The sequence below is a fragment of the Xiphophorus couchianus genome, chromosome 4 (assembly GCF_001444195.1).
Source record: "Xiphophorus couchianus chromosome 4, X_couchianus-1.0, whole genome shotgun sequence".
Lineage (NCBI taxonomy): Eukaryota > Metazoa > Chordata > Actinopteri > Cyprinodontiformes > Poeciliidae > Xiphophorus > Xiphophorus couchianus.
The window spans coordinates 16,356,954-16,378,382 of record NC_040231.1 but is presented as its reverse complement, the minus strand read 5'-3'; the positions used below and the strand labels follow the sequence as shown (position 1 = coordinate 16,378,382).

At 37.6% G+C, this 21,429-nt stretch overlaps 1 protein-coding gene across 8 annotated transcripts in view; it reads right to left on the bottom strand.

Moving 5' to 3' along the window:
* Positions 1-21,429, bottom strand: part of tcf12 (transcription factor 12) — an 83,271-nt gene that overhangs the window by 41,497 nt on the left and 20,345 nt on the right. For all 8 annotated transcript variants that reach the window (XM_028014726.1, XM_028014729.1, XM_028014730.1 and 5 more), the window contains 2 exons: positions 3,213-3,274; positions 391-523 (listed from right to left, as the gene is read on the bottom strand). In XM_028014726.1, coding sequence (XP_027870527.1) covers positions 391-523; positions 3,213-3,274 — 195 coding nt within the window. The remainder of the gene's footprint in view (positions 1-390; positions 524-3,212; positions 3,275-21,429) is intronic.

Below are 21,429 nucleotides of genomic sequence, written 5' to 3'. Positions count from 1 at the left end.
AGCAAATAGACAATTTTAAGGGCCTATTTTTAGCTTTACTTTGTAATTTTCTTAAGATTTTTTTCTGTATGTTTGATAAGCCTCAACACTAATTTATCAATCACTGCAGCTATAAAAGGTAGCAGTGCTTTTTACAGCTTTACACAGCTGCCTGCTTGTAAACCAGGGCACTGAGATTTACTGTACATGCGTCCCTGAGCGCAGTGTGTTGATAAACACTTGTCTAGACCAGTAGTGGAATAAATAAGAAACATTTTAAAAGCTTCAGACTTCACGATTGTATACATTAAAACCTACGCTGCCTCGGAAACTTTAAATATTATTCTAAAATCTGCTTTATATTTTTCTAAGAGACATTTCAGAGGTTTCTTTGAAGTCGTTATGACTAACCGATGAGTGGAGCGTCTTGCAGAGAACGTCTTCTGGGATTGGCTGCATTGAAGGAGTAAAACGGAGCAGTGGATTTCCCCGACGTAGTCACAGAATTGGGACTAGTCAAAGCTGCATCTGGCCTGAGAGACGCCTGAAAGGTAAAGAAAACATAATGACAATAACATAAGTAACTCATAAGTATAGACACTTATAAAATTACAAAGACCAAAACAAATTCAACCAAAACGGTGCAGAAGCTTTTAAAGCATCTCTATATCATGTTGCCGCGAATATATTTGACCCCCTACAGCCTCAACAAATTGGGTTAAGCGGCCATTTAAGGGCTTGGTCTAATCAGACTAATCTGCTGCAGAGAGTAAGGATCATGGGAATAAGTACTATTCAGAGTGATGTGTAGTAGTTGGCTTGAAAACAGGCTAAGCGTGCCGAGTCAGCTGAGGACTGACACGATGATCACACACACCTCAAAGAAAAGGCTTTTCATTTTAATAACTTTTAAATAAAAAGTGTCTTGAAAGGGCATTCATATAATTCACAAGTTGTCATGTTACAACAAGCTTCATTAAATTTTATTGGGATAATACGGCCCAGGAAAAAATTAAGAGACCACTTAAAAGGATCAGTTTCTCTGATTTTACGGTTTATAGGTTTATGTTTGAGTAAAATTAACATTGTTCTTTTATTCTATGAACTACTGACAATAAAATTTGTATCTATTTGCAAAAAATTAGAAATGGTCAAAATAATGAAAAAGCTGTAGCGCTTTCAGACCTCAAATAATGCAAAGAAAACAAGTTCATATTAATTTAAAAACAACAAAACTAATGTTTTAACTCAGGGAGAGTTCAGAAATCAACATGGTAATGGCAGCATCATGCTTTGGGGCTACAATTTACAAAAATATCAATGCAGATAAATACAGGCCAGCCCAGGAGGAAACCTGTCAAATGAAGAAACTTGTGACAGAGTCGGAAGTTCAGATTCCAACAGGAGGATTTATATAAAACCATATAAACATATCAGAAAGGTTCAGATGAAGTCCAGAGCAAAATCCCATTTTTATTTTGTGGCAACACCTGGGACATCAATGCTAACAGGCTTCCTATCTGGTTCATCCTGAGAAATTTAGCAAAGAACAATGGGGGAACATTTTCCACAAAAGTGATTCAACAAACTATTTACTCTGGTGGGCTGAAGAAAATGGACATCACAAATTTAATCTAAAACTGATTTTCACGCCATAAAATCCCAATAAATATAATAAAGTTTGTAGTTGAAACATGACAAAATAGGATCAGGATTCTTAGGTTTGCATACACAACACTGTATGAGAAGATAGGAATAAAAAACATAAAAAGAAAAACAAAAAAAACAGGTTTCAACAAAATCTTTGTTTCAAGAATAGTGAGGAATCTCCAGATTTGCTTTTCTGGACTTCCAGCTGAACAAAATGTAAATCCTGAGCATTATCTCTCTCCAAATTCCTGTGAATTAAAATTTAATACAATTACCAGCAAATTGTTCACCTCACAGAGAGACAGGCAACAGAAGAGGAGAAACCAGGAGTCAAATTTTCACAGCTTGGAAGAGTGTAAACGTGCAAAAGCTGAGTTCTGTGTGAGACTCTGTGGCAAAAAATTCTCAGATGTATCATAGAAAACCCGATGTGGAAGGAAGCCAAACAGAAACAGTTTTAGCGAAGTGATATACGACAGATTAGGACAGCACTCTCTTCCTCCAGCTCTGCCAAGAACTCAGCAGATATATGAGTTTTATTACGGTAGGAGAAAACAACACAAACCAAATAAATAAAAAATAAATCAAACAAAAAAGAAAAAACAAGTTGAAGAGAGCCTGATTAAATTTGTGTTTACTGTTCATCCATCTGGACCAAACAAACTCAGAGAGGAAGTACAAACAAATTATGTATTACTTCAACTGTAGCAAGCAAATGTTTAAATACAACTCATGTTGCTGTGAGCTGTTAGGTAAACACAAGTTATCTTAGGTTATAAAAACAAAAACTTTCTTTAGTGAAAAATGGAAATGAAGGTCAAACATTTTAGTTTCTGTCAAAAACAAAACAACCTCTAGCAAATTTTAGATCACTAGAACTATCTTCCTGTTCATGCTTTGAGTTAATTAATTCTTCTTCAGTTCATATTATCAACTATATTCAACTATATTAAGCAAGGCAACTTGACTAACAATAAGAAGATGGTAAAGATAACACATAACCTGCAGCTTGAGGGAGTTTATAGCTGATTTAAAGCTGTACTTATGATGAATATCTTGTTGTAAAAGCAAACCTAGCAACCTTCTTTTCACATTTTTGTCCACCAATAGTATTTATCTGTTAGTGTCCAGAAAACTAGGTTTGATTAAAATCAATATCGTCACCACAATGAGTTTGCAGATTAAGTTAATTAGATTTTACACTCAAAAATAAGCCATTTTTGGGATTCTAAACAGATTGCCTGTCACCTGTTTAACAAAAAGCTACAAATTGTTTACCTGAAATTTCTTTGCTAAATTCTTCTACTAAATTTTATTAATTAGGAAGAAGTAATGACTTCCAGTTTGCAGCAGTAATATAAGAGCTTTTACTCCTTTCCACCAAACCGCTCAGTTTCTATTAGAGGAGCTGCAACAATATCTGACTCATCACTGAGTTTGTGTACAACACACTTTATTGTTCTGAGATTTACCACTTTCAGTTGTTTTCTCTGAACAGACAGCCCACAACAGCTAAGAGTAAAACTCTCACTTGATTTAAAGAGTTCTCATTGTAGTATAATGTTTTTGTCTATGAAACCTACCTGGCTACCAGATGCTCCAGGATCCCTCCCATAGCCAAGAAACGAAGCCCTCTCAGTTTTACCTGTAACAACACAAAGGATGGAAATAAAATCTGAATGGGGTTTTGCACAATGGCCACATTGTCGTCAAGCTTGGTCTTTAGTACTTCTGGCAGTGTGGACAGGTACCGGGCCCTGCTGGTTCTCTATAAAACTTTTCAGAAGAGGGAATCATGAAGTGCTCTGAAATGTCCTGGTCCACAGCGGCGCTGACCTTGGACTTGACCTCACAAAGTGGAACAACATCAGCTGGGCTCTGATCAACAACCGTCTCAAGGCTGTAGTTATCTCTGTCGCTTGTGAGCATTTCTCTCATTTTCCTTGGATAAAAACTCTTTTCTGGCTTGTTTTGTCAATGGCTTTTACTGGACAGCCTGTAATTGTGTTGATGTCACAATAACAAATTTTACTGGGGGATCAATTGTCCCAATAATTATCCCAATAAACTATAATATTGTTTTTTCTTTTTTTTTGAGACAATTTTCAAGTGATTTATTGATAATAGCATAAAAATGCACGCACACCCAGTCAAAGACCAATAAACTTTAATTTTGTAAAGAACACTCGGCATTGGAATTGGAAGTTTTTAAAACATCCAAACATAAAAGACAACAACCAAAAATAATAAATAAAACGAAAATAAAAGAAGCACTTACCACCGAAAACGTAAACAAAATGCGTATGAAACGTATGAAAACGCCTTCAAAAATATTAATCATCTAAATGGCAATTATTGAGCTCATTTAATGCTATTAATTAATTAATTGATTTTTAACATAACACTTCTGTTTCAAACTTTGTGTGGTATTCCACTTTTTTGAGAAATGAAATTTTGCAGTTTAATTTAGTATAAAAATGTACAAAAATTAAGGCAAAATATTTCACTCTGCAGTCTAAATAGTTGCTAAATGAGTTTCACTGTTTAAATTATTGAAATAGTTCCAGTGCAGTATTGTGCCACTACTCCCATATATTAGATCTTTAGCTGATAAAAACTGAAAAGAAAGAAGAAGATACCAATCTGGATTTAATAACACATTTCTGTTCTTTACTTTGGAGACAAATCTCCCAGTCTGATAGGAAAGTTTTCTGCCAAATGTATAAATCACATTAAAGTGAACTCAGCTTTTTCTCCTTTACCTCTCACATATATATATATAGCATAAATACACTAAAAATAATCTAATGCATGCAAAAAGAAATCTCATCCTTCAGCAGAAGTGTAATGACTCATGGCGATGTCAGCAAGCAAAGGATGTTTTCAGTGAATTAATTAAGAGAGTAACAATTGTCAGAGTCCTTCGATCAGTGTCACCTCCAGTCTGCACGGCTTAACGGAAAGCTAGCAAGCAGCCGTCAGGGGAGAAATAAAAATCTGAGCGCAGAATATACATGAATCACACACATCACAACATCCAAACTCAGCAGTTTTAGTCCCCTAGAAGAACAAACAGATAAACAAATGAGAGCTTCTCAGGGAGAATGATGAATAACTTTAACACCATCATGCATTATTTTTTTGTCAGACTTCCAAATATTACAAGCACAGACACAAAACCTGGAACTAAACTCTGTGTACTCTGGGGATGCAGTAAATATATATTTTTTGTGCGTTAAAAAACATGCATAGCCTGGATCTTTTGTTCCACAGTGACTGATCTGAGCCCTGTTTCCATCAGCGCAGGTGAACACAGGTACATCTAAGAGAATCCACTTGTGCTTATCTGAGCACTCCTGAAGGAGACAGTTGTTCTGCATCTGTGCACACCGTCTCTGGGGACGCAAGAAGCTGAGGAAATCAGGGAAGATGGTTTAACTGGCAAAGCTGCTTCTCCTCTAACAATAATGCGATACTGTTCTGAGCCATTGCTCTTGCGAAAGGAAATAGGATTAAGTTGTCGGTTACCACCAACATTCACTATAATGGCAGGATGATGAAACGTCTCCTGTGACGAGAATTTCAATTTCTTTACTTTCCATCTGATATGCAAAAGTGGTCCAGTAAGAATCATTTCTTATTCTTTAGAAACAAGGTCTGCTCAAGTGCAAGAGTTAAATATTCATTGCCAGCATGTGTTTTGTCACACACACTGGTTTTGACATGAATAATTGATGGACACTGTTGTAATTCAGGCCCAGCAAGCAGACAGATGTGAAAACACAGACATCGACTACAAGATAATGCAATAAAGCAGCAGTTCAGATCTCAACTTAAAAAAATGCCTTGTTAAAGAAGAACAAGCTTGGCTGTATACCATTTGGGAAATTAGTTTGACACAGTTTAAGTCTAAATTAAAGAGATGACTCAATATTCTTAAAAGGGTTGTGCAAAACAAGTTCATGAGTAGTTAGTATTTTACTGGCTTTAGACAGAAGTCAGAATCTGTTTAGGGAATTAGGAGAAGTTTTTATGAAAGAGTTGAGAAAACCAAATAGCCAAAAACACCTGTCAACATGCGGAAAGCTGTTCAGAAAAGATATTAAGGATTTCATTGATTATTGAGATTCATATTATTTGGTATCTTTAAATCGGTACACATACATTTTTAAAACTGATTCTCACATAAATATATTGTTTTACAATCTTTTGCAAAATGCCTGTTTCATTTCCGAACAGAAACAAACTTACTGCTTGACTGAAAATAATTTTAAATCTAAATGTCATTGGCATAAATTAGTTTAGGCTTAACTGTAAGACTCAACTTTGTCTTTTGGACTTCCATCATAGCAGAGTAAAAAAATATTTATATCTGCTTAGATTTTAATGTTCGGCACCCAGTAAAAAAAAAATCAACATTTTCAGTTTATCCATTGCTATTTTTAACAGTCAACCCGGGTAAGAAGTTTAGCTTTTCAGATAATCTAATCTCCTCCCTTTGGCTTTAGCGTTGGAGCTCATCACTTCAGATGGAGCTGAGCGAACGCTACAGCAGCACCAGGTTTCCTTTCAGCTCAGATTAGCGCCAGCTGGGTGTGACCTCCGTCTTCACTACAACAGCATTATCACAATATCGTTTAAATTTTCACTTATTTCAAACAGCTTTTAAAATCAAGAAAACAAACAGGACAGAGAAAACATGTCCAAGAACAAAATAAGAAAGAAGAAGAAGTGAATTTTTTATATATATATATTTTTGGGTATCTTTATACTTGAGGAGTTCTTTATCAAGCAAGCTCATGTGTTTTAACATTACATCTTTCAAGAACTTAATACCTTCAGTAATGCACAACTTTTAAATCTGGCAACCATCTGTTCAACTGTATGACCTTAAATAATCCAAAAATAAAAATCATAAAGCCTTTGTTTAGTTAGCTTTAATTCTGATTTTAATAGAAAGCTTTTCAATAGTTTTCTCAAATGAAATAAATCACATAAAATCATTTCTTTTAACAGCTGCTTTAGATTAGTGCAGATCTTTGTAATAAATACTAGGGTGGGGGAAAAAAGGCATGGCAAACAGACTGCTGAATCTCACAACTCTGAGTCTGTTCATGCTACATTTCTCATGAATCAACCACTAAAAAATGAATTCATCAGCGCTCCGATCCCCAAAACATTTACAGAGATCACCAAAGAAAATAAGTACTGAAGGAGAAACAAAAACCCTGTAAGGTTTCTCTCCACTTTTCACGTTAGGTTCTTGTAATTTGATGTTTAAATCTGTCTGCTTCATCCGCTTGTTCACAAAGATTTACAGAAATCTGCACACAAATTTCAGGAAAATGTATGTTCATGCTGCAGGGGTAAAGTAGAACAAAGTGATACATCAAGTGGAGCATACTGCTGGGTTGGTCACTTCCAAAGCAGAGAGCCTAAATTAGCTGAATAAAACATCTTGCAGTGACACAGTCTCCTGTCTGATGCTCAGCTGCTGTAACTCACGGTGAGCAAAATAGGTCACTATGATAAACGGCGTTTGGCAAAAACAAAATGTTTGAAGTTAAATGCTAAACAATTTAAATGTTCAGGTTTGAATCAGCTCATTAAGAGTAGGTTGTTTATGTTGTAAGGGAAGAGGAGCTAAAAGCAGAATGTGTCTGTTCACATGTTACAGGCTTGTTCTGTTTTCCCTCCTCTGAACGGGCCCGTGAGATCACAGCATCACAACAAGAGCAACACTAATATTGTTTTTATTACGTCTCATAGAGGCCTATTTGTTCTGTGCACCCCTACGAGGAACCAAGCATGTGTTTTTCTTTCTCTGCCACACAACTATTAATTAAACTGCGAGCGAGCGCTGATGGAAAGTAAAATTCACTGTCGTCCTTAAAACATCAGGAATGGGCAGATAATACAGAAACTACCATGATTAAAACAATTTAATTACTGCAGTCGTAATCAATCAAATAAATTGTACGACGCCTACCATCGCTTAGTATGTCCGTGTTCAAATGAAAATGTAATCTCATGAGGGGAGAAGATTTCATGAGTTCAGATGAAAACGCTCTGTGAGCCTGATAATTAGCATATCACTCAAAGGTGTGAAGGTGTGAGCATGCTTGCGAGGCATCTCACTGCAGAACGGAGTGTATGTTCACCACCGTGTCATAGTGAAGTAAACAGCACTTTATTATGAGCTAAATATAATGTGTAGCAAGTATAGAACTGGGTGGGAAACGACGCTGTTGAGAGCAAAGCAGAAACTAAGAAATACAATGAAAAATAAATTACCACCCTACATGACAAACAAGAAAGTTGTGTTTATAATATTCTTTTTGGTGTTTATAAGCCAGTATAAATGCCTAAAGATCTTACTTTCTGGATCTGTGTCAGTTTATCTGCCGTTTGAAATAAGATTTTTTTTTGATAATATTTGAGTCATATGCAATCAAAAAATGGTTCTGCGGCATCAAAAATGACATTGACTGTTGCGTATTTTACTCAGTATCGAGTTTATATTTTTTCACTGTGTCAACCCTCTATCACACGTGTCAAACTCAAGGCCCGGGGGCCACATCAGGCCCGCCGAAGCTTTTTATGTGACCCTCCGGACTCTAAATTGCATCAATAAGTCCTTCCAATTTTTCACAAATCTGCAAAATTCACACAAAAAAATCAACAAAAAATCAAACTTTTTTTTCTGATTTTACTGAAATATTTTTCTCAAAATTGGCCAGAAATATTACGTTTGAGTGACTATTGGCTCAGCCTTACTCAATGTCGAGCTGTAGTCCGTGATTAATGCAGCGATTAATAAAAAGTCACATTTAAAATCATACATTAGCAAAAATTTTTTTAAAAATCCTTACAAATATTTCTAAATTAGCACCACAAAATATGTGATACAAAATCGTGGATACAAAATCAGTGTGAAAAGATGTTCAATATTGTTTAATTTTAAGAAGCGCTTACTGAATGCCGTAACAATTATTGATATTTTAACAATTTAATGGGTTCTATCAATACATTGTGGCACAACCGGCCCTTTAAGAACATTCAGATTTTTTATTTGGCCCAAAATCAAACTGAGTTCGACACCCTTGCTCTATCACATCACCTCACATTAATATCATTTGTGATCATCAGAAGCTTTTGGTCTGATTTGAATTTGATTTCACAGAAAACAGAGCTAAGATTGGACAATCATGTGTGCCTCGTTGCCCATCAGCATTGAATTAACAACAATAGTTTTAGATGAAATCCTTCCGGATAAAAAGCCAAGTTGGCCAGTTCCTCATAGATCACATCCTTACTGATCAAAGAGCAGCAGAACAGCGCAGCATGATGCTCTGTTTAGCTCTTTATTTTGATAAAGTGAGCGGCGGTGACCTCACCGTCCACTGGGATCAATTCAAAACCATTGCCACAAAACTTAGCCAATTAGTGAGCGTGCTTCACTGCCTCTCAGATGCATTCCAAGAGCCTATTTTCCATCCAAAAGAAATGAGTGTATATTCTTTGCTCCAAGGAAAACCAAGACCGTGAAAACAAACACAAGATACTGAATGGCTGTATGCTGTTAATGTAGAAACCAAATGTACTTCACCATGCACCAGCTCACTTGTTTCTCTTTTTTTCTGATTAACTATGTGTTTGGTGTTGATGTCTGGGGCTTATGTTCCCGTCTGATGAGATTCATGGCACATTACTGCAAAACATTATTCCTATAATTAGATCATTACGGGACGCAAAACATAAACAAGAGAAAAGTTTTTAGCACCTAATCACAAGGAGCTATGAATCCATGGAAAAGATTAGAAAATGAAGACCAGGGAGATCTCCACCGTATAAAGTTCAGGATTCGGCCTGTCTGGCTGCGTTGGAAGTAAAATTAGACAGGCTCCATGGTTACTAATACATTCCTCTGGCAACCAGAGACGGCACGGGAACACATCGGATGTACACTCACTCATTCGCCTTTTCTTCACACCTTTTAACATGCCTCCTTTTGTTTCCCTTTTAACAGTTTGTGTACGTCCATTCTGTCAAAGCAGTTTGATGCTTCCCCTCGGGTTTTCTTTTTTTTCTCCACTGTAAGTAAAAGCTGGCTGGGTTAGAGGTTAGGTCAGGAGCGCGGATGAGGAAATAAGGGGGCGGAGGGGCACTGTATCATATCAGCTTCCTCCCTGCCTGTCGGAACACTGTTTGCAGCTCAGTATTAGGAACAACAGTGGGATAGAGGAGCACGACGGAGCAACAAAACACCAAGGAAACATGGCTATTCTGCCCTGAGCTCCACATCAATTTCTGCGTACAGCCCTCTCAGCATGTGACATTATTCAAAGCAAGAGCAAATGTTAATGAGTTCTTATTTGCATATTTATTTTTTTTTCTTTGTTGAAATGTCACTGATTATTACGTACTAGGATGATGAATGTATCTGCTCATGCAGCTTGATGTGTAATTAGCCATTAGGTGAAATGAATAGATCAATTAAAGGCAAGGGACAGGGATTAAGAGAAATCAAACTGGGAAGAACACAGGAATAAGAAAGAGGATAACACATTAGGCTCATGGGGAAATAAACGCCACTGCTTTTATAAATCAGGCTACTAATCAAAACAAGATGATGCAATCAGCAAAATCACATACATCCAACATTTTGGTAAATATGGTTTTCAGTATCTGGAGCTAAACTGTTTATTTTCTCCAAAAATCCATCGCAACACAGGGGAAAGGGAGAGAGAGAGAGAGGAAAAGTGGATTTCCTGATTGTGTTTATCCCCTCCCAGGATTATCAGGTGCCACGGCTCGGTCTATTTGAATTTTTTCTAACTCTGTAAAAAGAAGGAGGGGAAGAAACGGGGGAGGCGGACAGGGGAAAATGTTTTCGCTTGGCCTTTGCCGTTTTCCGATCCCAACCGCTCTCCCGCCGGTGCTTGTTATTCACAAACGGGGAAAAAAATGCATTACTGCGGACCAGATGGGAACATTCCACATGACCAAACCAATCAATCACTTCGGTGGGACGCAGGTGTGACACAGCCGTGCAGCAACACACCATTTCACAGTCTATCAGGCACAAACACATGGTCACCAATCAATGGCACCCCGAGGACCCGCGAGGAGGGGTGCTCCTCTGTAGCCACGCTGGTTCAAAGCTGATGACTTCATAATCACGCATCCATTCTCTCAGAGGAGAAAGGCGATGAGCTCCCTAATAACGTCTCCCAACATGCGAGCGCCAGCTCTGTAACGGATGCTGCCGCCGTAACACGCTCTCCTGCATCTCACGAGCTCAGTGCCATCGTCCCTGTCAAGTTGTGAAATTGCTTTAAAGGAAGAAAAAGACAAAAAAAAGAAACTGAGCGTGTTTAACAAGCTGCAGAAATGTCTCCCTGTTGGCTGTTAGAATCAGGACGCCATGCAACATCAAAGAATGAGTCAATGTTTGGTATTAGATGCCAAACAACTGTTGAGCAGCAAAACAACGGAGAGCTAAAGAGAGGTGAAGGACGAGGAAGGGTGCACACATGGGCTAGGAATGCTGATTCGACTCACAGCACTGTGGGCATATTTTCTTACAAAAAAATCCCCCACAAACCCTGAGCGCTCTGGAGTTTAAGAGCACAAGGCTGCACTAAATAAAACATCCAACCAGCCAGAAGGGGGGAAACTTTTGATGATCTCTCTATGTGGGGATGGCACAGTGGGAGAGTAAAAACTAGAGCAACCATTGAAGACAGTCTTGCTGGTTTTAAGTTGATAAAAAAATACAAAAAATCTACCTAACCACCCCCATATCCTTGGCATTAAAGTCTTGCAGAGACGTGCTTCTCTCTTCACTTCCCACACTTTACACTGTTGGGGCTGTGCCAGCGTAGGAGAAAATGTCAGGCATTGTCAAGTGGGAGTAAAGGCGAAACAAATGTTTGCATTTCATTATCCAATCACAATCCACTACAGAGCAAAAAGAGGGGAGGGGAACATTATCTAGTATTTTGCTTGCCAGTACACCCAGCATGCACACAGGAGGACAAGCAGTGGTGGCTGTGGGAGTCGGAGAGGACTGGGAAAGAAAGTTCACCAACACTACCGGACTAAAGTGGTGGCAGTATTCGGTGCATCACAGAGTAAGCTTTACAAAATTCATCCTGTCCAAGTTTTCCATCTTGGACAGATTGATGTGAGGACGTCACTCCCACCTTTTAAAGGTGGAGCTTCAACCCTGTTTAAAAAGTATTTGGGGGAGACATAAATTTATCATCCCACTTTGTCTGAGCTGGATTTGTCTTAGAGCTGGGTGACATAGCTTAAAAATAAAATCAGATTTTCTTCATGGCAGATACAATTTCTGACTTTAATTAAATAAAAAATAATGCTTTCTTTTCTTAAAAAAAAAAAACAAAAGGAAATTACAAATAGAATTGTTTTTCAAAAAGTGGCTTTTACTTTAATCATTCTTTCAAGTGGGAATAAAGTGGAAAGTAAAGTCAAAATAATACAGGAATAAAGTTGTAATATTGCCAGGATAAAGTCATAATAGCAGATTAAAGTCGCAATTTTACTAGTAGAACATCTTAAAATAATGAGAAAAAATTAGTTTTAATAAGGAAAAGGTTTGGAATCTTGATTTTCTTTTCTTATTTTTTTGTGTTGGCGTTCCAATAAAATTACTACTTAATTCTCCTAATATTATTACTTTATTCTGGTAATATAAAAACTTTACTCATGTATTACTTTGACTTTATTCTTGTACTAAGACAGTATTCTAGTAACATTACGGCTTTATTTCTGTCATAAAAAAAAAAAGAAATCTTAGCCAGACTGTTATATTTGGTGGTAGAGTTGACCTGGATTCAAAGTCCGAATAAATATAAGCTATAAAACATGTTTGTCAAACAAGATGGCAGCCTAGATTCCTCTATAGGTTACCTGTGTTTATTTATCTTTTCTGTGTTGTCCCAACCCCGTCATGATAGCACCAGACTTTTTCCTTCCATTCAACTTTCCGTTAATAGGCCTGGACTCTAAACAACCAGAGTTTAGTAATGACCTTTTATGACTTACTGTGCTTGTGGAGCGTATCAATGACTATCTGTTGGGCGATGTCAGCAGCCTTCCCCATGTCTATGCAGACCAAATTAGGCTTTGTGTATTTAAAACCAGCTTGTATTGGTCTCATGTAATCAAATTTTCTGACTAACAAAATTAAAAGTAATGAATACTTGAAATAGATCGCTCTCTTTCCAGTTTTGAAGTGATTCAAAACTGAAACTACAGAACACTTCAATGATAATATAATTTAATTAGACCCACTGAAAGACTAACTTTAAATATCTGTGGATACCAGATGTACTCAAGTATTTTTTTAAACCTTTTAAACTATATGCAAAATAAACTGTTAATATGGGAAGAGCATCCAAAATGTTAGGCTAAATTTAAAGTCCACTGCTAATCTGAGCTATGAATAATTCTCTGTCAGTATTGAACTTGTATTATATGAGCTCCAGCAGTAACACTGGCCACAGCTGCAGGCAGCATGAAGCGAGGGAGGAAACAGGGAGGGTAAGAGGAAGAAAGAGGTAGCTCTTGGAGGTAGAAGCACAGCCTGTCTCTGAAGCAGATATTAGGTTTAACTGAACTTTTTTATAAGCCCCATCAGCAGAAAAGTTCTTTGAAAAAAAAATTAAACTCTTCTTCTAACGTCTATATGCAACTACCTACAAAAATCTAACAAAGATGGCTGACCTTTCCCTAGGAATCCAACTTTCCTTTAGAAAAGTTTAAAAGTCTATTGAGAAGAAACTCAAACAAACTGCATTTTCTAATTCTTGTAAGAATTTATAGAGTATGGTTCTCTGATCCTTGCAGCTGCTTCCTGAAAGACTGGTTATGTCATCATAACTTGGCTATACCACTGCTGCTCCTCCATCCTCTTTAGAAAGGCGGCCCTTGGGGTATTACTCAGTATACAGCTGATCCTCTACAGCTGGTCAGCCTCGCCAGCCTCACGCTGGGGGCCAGGACCTGAGGACGTGAGGCAGGGAGGGGCGGGGCCGAGATGGGCTGAGGGAAGCATGGAGGCGGTGCGGGGTGTGGGAAGCATGGGCGGCATGGGGAAGGAGAAATGGGATTTTCGCCCTTTCAGCTCATCTTCAGCTCTTCACGCTTCACTGACCACAGTAACAGATAAGCACACCCAGCAGCTCTGCATAATGAACAGCTACAGCAACTAAACAGTGCTGCATACATCTCATTTGCTCAGCACACATCCCATTTTACACTGTGCCCGTCTGTACACTATAAACACACACACACACCCCTACATATATATATATATATATATATATATATATATATATATATATATATGATTATTTTAGTAATCCATTATTCTATTGATTATTTTGACCATTTAATCAGACAGAAACAATTGGTACATAGGCCTGTCACAATAAACAATAAATCAATTAATCGCATGATAAATTAAAACAAGCAACTCAATAATTATCATTTGTATGATTTATTGTTTTTCTCTTTTCTGTCTTCCTACCAAAAACTGGACTGGAAAAATCTTCAGTCTGGTGTTTTGGTATCAACTAGCTCTTTTTTTAACAGCTACTACAATGGACTGAGGAACTAAGAAGTTCAGGTCATCTTTTTTGGATGAGATCAAGGTGTTCGAGCAAGGTGTGCACGTCAAAGCAAAATGCTTTCGCTCGATGAGGAAAATGACAGATCCACACACCCTCTACATCAATATAGCTGCGGACAAAATCACTGATTCCTATTGTTCTTGCAAGGCTGGATAAGTCGGGCATTCATGGTTTTGTAGGTTACTTTTGAAATCAGTGGGTGATTCCTGTGGTTTGTTGGCAAATGTTTGAGTGTGTCTAGGCCTGATACACTGTACTTGGTGCTAGCGTGGCTAACACCAGTAACAGTTTAGTCCAAAGCCTTTTCTGCTAAAATAAAACCTTTAGTGTATGTCAGATACAGACACATTGCATATTGATCTGTTTAGCTAACGTAAGACTGTGTAGCAGACAGGCCTCAAGGTGTAGAAGTTGTATCAGTTCTGCCTTTATGCTGTACTTAGCTAACGGGAAGCGTGTGTTTGTGAGACGGCCACGCAATTTTGTTTACAGAGACTTTATAATTCATTTTATTTGTTTTTTTTCTGTTGTTTTGTTTATTTATTTTGGATAGTTAAAATGTCTTCCAGTTCCAGTATTAAATGTTCATTAGAATTGAAGTTTATTAATCTTTGAGAATTTGTTTTTGCATTATTTTTGCCGTTGCCATGGAATATTGGTCTCAAAATGGTCTCAAAACAACAATATTATTGTTTATCGCATTAACTTGTGGGACAATTAATCATCCAGCAGAATTTGTTATCGTGACAGGCCTATTATTTTTATTAACCACTTACGCCTTTTATACAATATTAGAAATACCTAATAAAATGGAAACAGACAAACTAATTTGTTCTTTAAAATGGAAAATAAACATTTTAATCCAATGCCAAATAATTCCTTTTGTGCATCATTTGTAGCAAAGGATGCATCTGCAGCTAAAAAAATACTTCTACATGTGAAAAGCTCTTCAGCTTTTTCTGCTGGACTTGGCGTCAAATACTGTGTAGGGTTATTATTTTTGTCAACGTCAATGTCAAATTTATTTATATAGTACCTTTAAAACTACGGCACAGTGTAATACAAGAACAATAACACAATAGTTAATGAAAAGAAAAATAGAATTGATTATTATTATTGTTATTAATTGATTAATAACAGGATAGCAAAAGGTTGTTAGTAAGAGATTTTTGTTACCAAATCTGAAACAGGTGAAGAACTGAACACTATAGAGGGGGTCGGGGAAGAGCATATTTTTTTCATCTTAGATGCAAAACATATACATTTTTTGGTACAATTTGTGCTTGCTTGTTTTTGTATACTCCAATTGATTACTAAATTAGTTGGTAATTATTTCAATAATCGATCCATTGTGATTAATCCAATTAATCCTTTCAGCCCTGATAAATGTGTATATATCTGCAGACTCACATTATCAGCATGTGTTGCCGCTACATTATGTCCTGAAGGCCTGCAGAGTGCACGTGTGTGTGGGTATGAACAGCAGCGAGGTAAAAGGATGCAGCGCTGGCAGCACCTGTGACCCACGCTGCTCTGCAAACTGAGTGCACACCTGAACAGCACCTGGCCACAATCACAGACTGGGTCTGGGGATGTTCTCCCACGAGACAAAGCATTAGCAGATGACACCTGCCCCAGTAAAAACACACTGGGGATGCCAGTATGATGTGGGATTTGACACCTCGTGCAGAGCTTTGGGGATCAATTAAGTGGAAAAGAAAAAGGAGAGAGGGGAATCTGCAAAGGGCTGGTCTGTGCACAATGCAGAATCAATGTCTTTTTTTATTACTTTTAAAAGAAAACGCCACAGACACAAATGTTTCATATAAAGAAATCCCATTTTTGCGAACACAAATTGTAGGGTAGGTAGGCTTTCCTGTAAATAAATATAAATATATTTATAGGAATTGGTGCAAATCTTTGAGACCAGACAGGACACGGCTACACTGTACTGTGTATTATAATACAACAATTAAAAAGAGCAGCTGTCAGTTTACTCTTTAAAGATAAGATACTTCAGCTGACATTTTTATGCACATTAAATTTCAAACTCTACCTACATAAACAGTCTAAACTTAGATTTACTTTTTCTGTCCTAATGTTCCCAGTGCTTTTCTGTAGACTCAGTTTATTGTTTACATGAACCAGCACATCAGCACACATTGGAAGTATTTGATAAATAGCAGTCAAAAATAAATCAGCTCAGTAACGCAGCATCATCAGCCGAGGAATCCTGCTGCACTGTACTGTACTGCACTGAAGTGCCTCGGGAAGCAAAAACCTTTTGTGTTTATGCATAATTTGTAGTAATTGCCTTAAAATAATTATTATATGGAGACAGAAAAGACCTACTACATGCAGTGGTTCCTGTTGTTAATTATCATTGGTGTAATAAACTAAAACATGGACTCTTTGAAACTACAAATACAGTCACAGTTTGTAAGGTCCAATGTAAATCAGTGGCTGTGACAAACTTTAATGAGTCAGCTTCTAAATTAAGCCATGCCAGTCAGGTAGCCTTCTTAAGGTCACACGTGTTTGTCTACAGGGCATCTGCATGTGACTGTATGCATGCGTAGATGACACCGCCATAAGCTGATTAGCTTTTATGCAAGACTAAAGCCGTATGAACCGTAGATATGAAGCAGGACAGAGAAACGTGAGTATTAAACAACGACTCAGCAGTTGTGATGTCACGCCCCGAGGCACATGGCAGGAGAAAATGGATGTGAAAAACTCTCGCACTAAGCAGCGAGTATCCAATGAGAACTCACTTTGTTTTACAACAATAGAGGATAAAGTTGTTGATTTGAATTTCTGACAGAAAAAGAAGGGGGGATTGTTCAGATCTTATTGCAGAACATTTTGAGCGTGGATAGCCTGCATGTTTCAATCATAGAAAATAGAACTGTTCGATATGGATTACAAATAAAATCTCAAATCTTTTCGTACCAGAACTGATGTCCGATTTTAACTGGGTTTTTTTTTTTTTGCTTTCTTTTCTAAAAAAAAAAATAAAATTACATATGACAGAAAAAGTAGCTTTTATTTCAATTGTTCCTTCTGTAAGTTGTCCGACAGAGTACTAGAGCCAGGCTACGAGAATTTTTGTTTAATTACAAGAATATATAGTCAGAATATTTGTGGAATAAAGATGCAATTTTACAAGAAGAACATCTTAAAATTACAAGTAAAAAACTGTTTTAATTAGAAAAATGCTTAGATTTATCAATTAGTTATCAAGATCTTACATGACCAGCTTGGTCCATGCTGTTTTCTTCAAAATAAACTCAGTGATTTGGGTCGAAGTCCTGCTACTGACTCAGCCGTCGCAGGTTCAATTCCCGGCCTGGTAACCTTTGCCGCATGTCTTCCCCTTCTGTCATTACCCACTTTCCTATCAATTCACTATCAAATAAAGGCCACTTGAGCCAATAAAACCTTAAAAAAATAAATTGCAGCCTCACTTTAATATTTAAAGTCTAAATAAATAAAAGTTCTAAAACTTGCTTATCAATTGGCTTTGGCCATGCTGACATTACTGTGAACTACCATATTTAGTTACTTTTTTTTGCTTTTTTTAGACTTAGACTGACTTTATTGTCGTTTTGCATGCACAGGGTGTATACAGAACGAAATTTCGTTGCATACGGCTCAGGACAATGTTTTGAGGTTCCAATGTTGTGAGGTTACTCCAGAATAAAATAAAATACAGTATAAAATATGAATATAAATATGAATATAAAATATAAAGTGCAGGACTGACAGTAAAATGGAAGTTATTAAGCTATGTATATGTGCAAGGTATGAAGTGGAGACCAGTTTTTGAGTGCAGTCCAGTTAAGAGTTCAGCAGTCTGATGGCAAGTGGGAAAAAGCTGTTTCGGAACCTGGTGGACCTGCACCGGATCCTGCGGAACCTCTTTCCAGAGGGCAGCAGGGAGAACAGTCCATGGTGGGGGTGTTTATAGTTCGGTGCGGCTTTTCTGTGGATTTTTCTTCAACCACCAGGGGGCTCTTTAGCAGGAAGTGAATCATTGGAAGTAAAAATTGGAAATCAAAGAAGAAAGTGCTCATTTTCATTTAGAACAAGCACATGATAGCACGATGGAGAAATGTTTTCAAACTCATACCCCCTCATCAAGGAAACAACACAAAGAAGTTCATATAAAGCAGCTTTTAAGTTGAGGGCTGTCGATCTGGCAGTACAAGAGGGAAATAGAGCCGCTGCACGTAAGCTCGGCGTGAACGAATCCATGGTTCGGCTTTGGAGATGGAGGGCTGCGTCCTTAATGGAACCAAGCTCCGCCCACAACCGACCTAGAAAATCCCACGTGGCCGCAAGTCTCACAAACAAAGCCTCTTGGCGCGTTGTTTCTATGTCAACATGGCGTCTTCCACTTCGACTGATTCTCTGCAGTGTATTTCTGACTCGATTAGTGCATCATTACTACCGGATTTTCACAATATATCAGCTACTACAATGGACTGAGGAACTAACAAGTTCAGGTCATCTTTTTTGGATGAGATCAAGGTGTTCGAGCAAGGTGTGCACGTCACAGCAAAATGCTTTCGCTCGATGAGGAAAATGACAGATCCACACACCCTCTACATCAATATAGTTGCGGACAAAATCACTGATTCCTATTGTTCTTACAAGGCTGGATAAGTCGGGCATTCATGGTTTTGTAGGTTACTTTTGAAATCAGTGGGTGATTCCTGTGGTTTGTTGGCAAATGTTTGAGTGTGTCTAGGCCTGATACACTGTACTTGGTGCTAGCGTGGCTAACACCAGTAACAGTTTAGTCCAAAGCCTTTTCTGCTAAAATAAAATCTTTAGTGTATGTCAGATACAGACACATTGCATATTGATCTGTTTAGCTAACGTAAGACTGTGTAGCAGACAGGCTTCAAGGTGTATCAGTACTGCCATTATGCTGTACTTAGCTAATGGGAAGCGTGTGTTTGTGAGACGGCCACGCACATTGCAGCAGCGCTAAAAATAGAATGGGCATCAGCCAATGAAATGCGGCCCCTGTGGTAAAATCCATGATTTATTAACCTTGTGAAAAACCGAGAGCAGCGGAGATACCAGCGGCTTATAAATGTACGTTTCCAGTGTTTTTTTTTTTTTTAACTTTGTAGATATGGCTTGTAGTATGGTGCACTCTATACTGTAGTCCGGAAAATATGGTACAAAAACTCAATGGGTCCATTTGTGGAAAAAAATCCAGACTTCCAAAAATTAAATCTTTCAAAGCCAAAAAATTCGATTAATCAATAAAATCAATTACTTGCCCAGCCCTACTAGAAGTGACAAATAATAAAAAGACAGTTGTAAGAAATGCAGATGTTGAATTGAAAAGTTAACTCTTATTTTAGACATGGAGAGTCTTAGAGACTATAACCAATTTACTGTCTCTTTCTTTTCTATACAGTCTAATCACACCTGTTACTAACGATAACTTAGAGCCACTTCAGTCCTACATAACAACTTTAAAATCAAATTGTCCCTGATCTTGAGTATAAAACAGAAATTTAATGGCATAAGCTACCAGCAGTGGGTTACGCTCACAATATAAATGAGTTAAATGAGCAGCTCTGTCAGGTGTAGCTCATTGCCTGAGGTAATTGCCCAGATTGCCTGAAATGAGCCTTCCCCACTGACTTCCCCATTTCAAGCTGACACCACCAGAAAAAACTCTCAGCGGGTAATCAGATGTAACCATTTCTTGTCAGTACTACGAACACTTGGCCAACCCTGTGGCTAAATAATTAGAACAAGGAAATCGAGGCCAAACACCCACTAGGACCGACAGAAGACCTCAAGTGAATCACTGATAAAACTACTTTTACAATTTTCTGTCCTCTGACTTTTAATATACAACATAGGCAATGACTATATTCAAATTAAATCTTGTGCTTTTGTTGCACTTAACTGGGGCATTACAGGACTAAAGGTTTATATGAAAGAGGACTGATGGACCAAACAAAAGAAGAATTGTTCTAAGTTGGGAATTGACTGTTTGACTGTCAATTAATGCGCCAGAGCAGTAAATGTAACATATTTTTACAGGATAAATGTCCTTACCACATATTAATATTAATAATTACTATATATCCACCAATTAATCAGTTAGAGAGCTAATTATCCCCTGATTTGTCCTCGTCTGTAATCAGCAAGTCAAGACATTTTATTCCCAAAGCGTCAAAAAGAAAAACTCACAATTTTCAGCCTTTCTAAGCTAAATAAAAATCCGATAAAAAAATGAGACAAATGTGTTGATGCATAAGTGGACATAATCTTGAAATTCCTTACTTTTCTGCTGGATACAAAAATATTATTTCTAGCATAACTTCACCATTCTGTGAGTTACAGCCCTTAGAAATGTCCCAGTCCTTTAAGAAGAACAACTGGTGAATCACTTACAATTAGATAATGTGAGTACATGTGTGATGACTGACTATAAATATACAAAACCTGTTGCAAATCCCCTTGAGAATAGCTCTAAAGCATCAAGAGTAGCATGTTTATCATTGTTACGACCAGCTGAGTCACAGAGTTTCATGTGGCGGTGACTAAGACTGCTTGTGATGTTCTGTGTACATGGACATTGAGGCTGCCCCCTACCAGATAGTTTGCAGTGTACACAGAGCAAACCAGTAAGAGCCTACATGTTGCAAATGTAGGTGGAGAAAGAAATTATAATTTGCTCTTACTTCCAGGCCTGCTGAGAGACCGGTGTGACCAATGGCTACTCAGCCCTGAATTAAAAGAATCTCTCCTTATAAGCTTTTAATGCACACTATGTATAACATGATGCAAAAATAAGCACTTTATTCTGGAACTCCACAGACCCCTGTAAGCTAATTATCCATTGCCTGTAAATTCTATGTAGTGAGCAAGAAGAAAGAAATGGCTAAAACAATTACAAAATCACATCAGGTTGTTTTTGCATTTTATTCCAGAGGAATTTTCCATTTAGAGTTGTATTTTTAAAAACAAAGGCCATTTATGATCTAGCAGGCTGATAAACTTCACATTACGTAGACCAGTCTTTTAGGTTTGTATCGGGGACTTCCAATCAGGAAGGATACTTTGAATAAGAGGCAGGAAGTATGAAGTATCCCTAAGAGGT